Source organism: Euphorbia lathyris, chromosome 3 (genome assembly GCF_963576675.1).
Source record: "Euphorbia lathyris chromosome 3, ddEupLath1.1, whole genome shotgun sequence".
Lineage (NCBI taxonomy): Eukaryota > Viridiplantae > Streptophyta > Magnoliopsida > Malpighiales > Euphorbiaceae > Euphorbia > Euphorbia lathyris.
This window is the reverse complement of record NC_088912.1, coordinates 56,943,562-56,947,977: the sequence shown is the minus strand read 5'-3', so window position 1 is coordinate 56,947,977 and position 4,416 is coordinate 56,943,562. Positions and strand designations below refer to the sequence as shown.

The 4,416-nt window shown below is 34.5% G+C and overlaps 1 protein-coding gene across 4 annotated transcripts; it reads right to left on the bottom strand.

Moving 5' to 3' along the window:
• Positions 1 to 221: 221 nt before the first annotated feature.
• On the bottom strand, positions 222 to 3,984 carry LOC136222991 (NAC domain-containing protein 104-like). 4 transcript variants are annotated; one of them, XM_066010719.1, is made up of 8 exons: positions 3,742 to 3,984; positions 3,478 to 3,586; positions 1,981 to 3,403; positions 1,619 to 1,890; positions 1,257 to 1,536; positions 1,031 to 1,163; positions 869 to 940; positions 222 to 713 (listed from the first exon to the last, which is right to left on the bottom strand). In XM_066010719.1, the coding sequence occupies exons 3-5, from the start codon at positions 2,132 to 2,134 to the stop codon at positions 1,282 to 1,284; spliced, it is 681 nt and encodes a 226-aa protein (XP_065866791.1). In that variant the 5' UTR covers positions 2,135 to 3,403; positions 3,478 to 3,586; positions 3,742 to 3,984; the 3' UTR covers positions 222 to 713; positions 869 to 940; positions 1,031 to 1,163; positions 1,257 to 1,281. The 4 variants fall into 4 exon arrangements, with proteins under 4 accessions (XP_065866791.1, XP_065866790.1, XP_065866793.1 ...); XM_066010718.1 differs by lacking the exon at positions 222 to 713 and having other exon boundaries at positions 731 to 940; XM_066010721.1 differs by lacking the exon at positions 222 to 713 and having other exon boundaries at positions 731 to 940; positions 3,478 to 3,582.
• Positions 3,985 to 4,416: the final 432 nt, after the last annotated feature.

Genomic DNA, 4,416 nt, shown 5'->3' with positions numbered 1-4,416 from the left:
TTTTTATTTTCCTGACTGTTGTTGTAACGTAATTCACATGACATAATTTGTATAAAATCCTGTTGTTGGAACGTAATTAGTATAGCATTTTCTTATAAGAATTTTGTCATTGTTTTTTTTTACCTCTTTCATGAATCTGTATAAATAACCAAAGTTTCTTGTAAATAATGTGCAAATAACCTTTATATATAACAATAAACTTGTACATATATGAAGATCACAATCCTAACCAAAAGTTTGTCATTACAAAGCTAACATTTAACTATTTAAGAAGCCTAAAAACCTAAACCTTGAATCTCATGACTTGTTATGCCCATTCTTTGCAGGTTTTCTTCCATCTCTTTGCTCCGTGCAACATAACATACACATGTTAATTGAATGTTGATCTTCAAAGTATAAATATAGAAAATTAAAAGAGAAAATGAGTACAGACATTGGATCACAATTCTTCATGGTGTATTAGGTAAATAAATAACATAATCAATCTTTATATCATGACATTTTATAAAGGAATGCACCAAATAGATTAGAAAATCCACTATAGCTACAAATTGGTAAAAAACAGAATGATATAGAGATATAATTTACTTCAACTTGCCATCTGAGTTTATATACCGTTGAAATTATTATCCCTTAAGTCTAGCAGGCTTGAGCATTTTGAGTTCTCCAATCTCTTCATGAATGGTGCAAAAAAATGATTTTTACTAAGTACGCTGTAAAGAAAAAAATATCCAAAAGACAATCTAATTAGTTTCAATACCACAGCTAAGTGTCTACAACAGAATCTTTCCAAATCTCGGCGGATGATACACAAATTCAAATCTGTTCCATTTGTTTCAGAATCACAAAATTCAGTTATGATCATTACAGAGATTTTAGGTGAATAAGTTTGCCAAGTTCAGGTGACAAAGTCCCTTCCAGCTGCAGCTCATTAAAATGCCTACAAGTAGACAAGAATATTACAACCAAGAAATTCCAATCTTTTGATAATGCAAAGCTCTCATCAAACAAGAACATAATAAGAACTTACAATCTTCGCACTTTACGCGTAACACATTCAACATGAGGCCACAAGCAAGGATCATTATCCATTGGATTCCAGTCCTTCAAAGCACCAACTGGATCATAACTCACTCTTTCCCGAAATTTCAACAAAACTATTCCTGCATTCACCCCACATTGAGTAGATAAACCAAAACCAGAATCTACAATTCTCATCTTAGAACAATAGAAAATGCAAAAAGAAATAGAATTACCCTCATCATTGAGTGACAAAGAGCCCTAAATTGAAAGAAGAATAATCAAAGCAAAAGAAGTGGAATCCATATGAGTTCCTTCCATCCCCCATCTCTTGATGAACCAACACAGGCAGTGGAGGCAGCTATGATAATAAGAAATCGCCAGGCAGCTATCATCAAGATCATCTAATGACAAGAAAACTTCATCCAAGCATGATAGTTCAGTCCCATCATCACCATCTTCTTCTTCATCAGAATTTCTCTCGTACACTTTGCAAATGACCCACTTACTATGATCCTGCAGCAGCAAATTAAGACTCATTATAATGCTATAAACTTTAATATTAATGAACATCAAAATAACAGTTTAAAAGAGTTACTATTTTAGAACGTCCTCTTGATTTGGATGGCCTACTAGAGGAAGCAGAATCTGAAGAAGAAGAAGATAAACGAAACTCTTCCATTATCCAATTAGTTTTGATACCAGATGAAGAGTAAAAAACCAAGTATTTCTTAATGCCAACCCTCTTGTTTGAATTTGAAAGAACAGGTTCATCAATGGCAATTGCCTTCCAATATCCATTTTCTGTCATTCTATTTTGTGTCCTCCTGCTGTAATAGTACCATTGCCTACCTTCTGCTAATGCTTTGCCTATAGTAATTTCATTTGATATATTGATTAGTAATGATTATGTAAAAAGATACTAGTAAAACTGAAAGAAAGAAAAACGTAGGTAGGTACCATCGAGTTCCCAAGGATCATAAGGATAAAGATCAAGATCAGGAATGACATCCGGATGACATGGTAAAAGGGGGGCCTTACGCTGGAGGAAATGAACAACAAGTTCTTCCTCAGTTGGATAAAATCGAAAACCAGGCGGAAGATTAACACTCATATTCTCCACTCCACTAGATCAATATGAATGAATGAATGAATGTGAATGAAGAGAGGGTTTTAGGTGATGGGTGACATATATATATATAAAGGGATATATATTTAAATAAAAGTAACGTGAAAAATAAGGCAGTGCTTTGTATATTGAGATATAGGATGAGTTTATGATAAGTTTGATGTTGGGTTACTTACCACTAAACTCATGTCACTGTATCATTCATTACAATTTACATCATCTGAACTACAAGGCGGCGGGTCTTATACTTTCATACTTCTAAGTAACGGTATCTCTTCCAATTCTAGGCATACTCCCATTAATTAAGATTCATTTTCACCTCAATATATGATTCACTCCCTCTATTTGTCTATATTATCTTATTAACCCCTGTATTTTGGAGCTGTCTTGTTAAGTTCAGTAATAATTTTTATATTAATATCTGATAGATCTCCGCATGTGGTCAGGATTCGCACCCTCAACTACTTGGTCTAAGAGGCTATTATAGTCTTGTCAAATATTAACATGAATTCCACCCTTAACTTGAAATTTAATCAATAAATGGAAGTTACACGACCACTTGATTCAAGAAGCTCTGATATCATGTTATGGAACCCCTTGAACTAAAAACTTAAGTTAATAATTAAGAGAGCTCTAGTTCTGGAGAGCTCTCTAGTCTCACCCAGAGAGAGAGAGAGACTTAAGCCCTTATACAATGGCATCTGCAAGAGTGTATACATAACTTACTTGCCATTTCGGCTCCTAATGAGTTGCAACAAATAAAGTTATTTGGGCATGGATGTCCATAATAAACTAGCCGTGCATCAAAGCACATTAATACTTCACATTCGTACTAAATGTACTGATCAGAATATAAGCATAGTCAACTTAAGCCCAACGTATCACATCCTCTAAATCAGGACAAGTTTAACGCATACAGCTCTTGTTTCCAATGGATATGCAAGTTTTTTGCTTTGTGGCTATTTCATTAAGACTCGTTATTTCAGTCATATTAATGAAAGTTTCACGATTAACACATTTCAGATACTAATTCAAGAGATCAAACATGTCTAACCAAAACAAGAAATTAACGGATTCAGGTTAGCATGTTTAGACATAGACAAGAGATAATGTGTAGTATACCTGTATACATGGTGTGATATGGTTACCATTTAACTTTACCTTTTCTAATGTCCCACCTATGGACTCAATACGAGGCTTTAAGGTCTCTTCAAGGAGATCTGTCTCATAAATTGTATCAGAATTGAACTTCACCTGTGTACATATGCATAATCATAATATCACAACCAACTGTAAAACCACAAACAAAACAAAATCAATGGAGAGACCTGCAATTGGTAGGAGGGGTTGAGAAAGAGGTAGAGCAAATGCTGAGAGCCATCAAAGACCAATCACCAACAGAAAAAATTCAATGTTCCATACGAATCAAGGAACTGACTGTACAAATGAAACAATTAACATATGGAGAAATCAATCAACAATAATTATAAACAAAACCTCCAAATTCAATAAATTAAGGTTAGGGTTTTAAAAAAGCATGGTCATACCACCAGTGTAGCTAAATGGAAAAGGTATTAGAGGTAGGAACAAACCTCAAGCCGAAAGAGCAATGTTCCACCTTTTGATTTCACATCGCTTAGGTTTCTTGGCGAAAGAAGAAGGTCTGGCGATGCTCGAACTGCCTTCACCAGCTGGTACCAATGTACCATGGTCACGTCGAACATAAACCCATAGCCTGAAGAAATTGATAGAGAGGAGAGATGGAAGGCGAATGAGGTTTATAGTGAAGTTATCGATATTTTTAGGTTTTCTAAGAGAGACAATGAAGAATGAAAGAGGAGAGAACAACCTAAAGAGAGAAAAGAGAAAAGGGGTAAAATCGTATATTTGGAGTTTTGGGCGCGCGTTCAATTTTTGATACTTTTTGCTCCGCTCGCCAAAGTTAGAAAATTTTAGATTTTTGTTTACTCGCAACAATTACAGTTCAATTTAATAAGTGTCATTTGATGGTTAACTGACTTTTCCATCAAAATTGCATTCTTTTGAGATGGCAGAAGACTGTAATCGTAACGTCATTTGAGAATCGAGTGCATTTTTAATTACGCCTTCAGATGGCATAGAGTTAAAATACTGTCATGAAAAATATTCAGACGAAACGAAAACAAATGTCTGTCATGTATCTTATGTCATGTGAAAGGAAAAATGACATAGTGCAATTTCCTAGTTTGTCTTAGATCCTGCATATTTGTGCAAATATGACAACCACA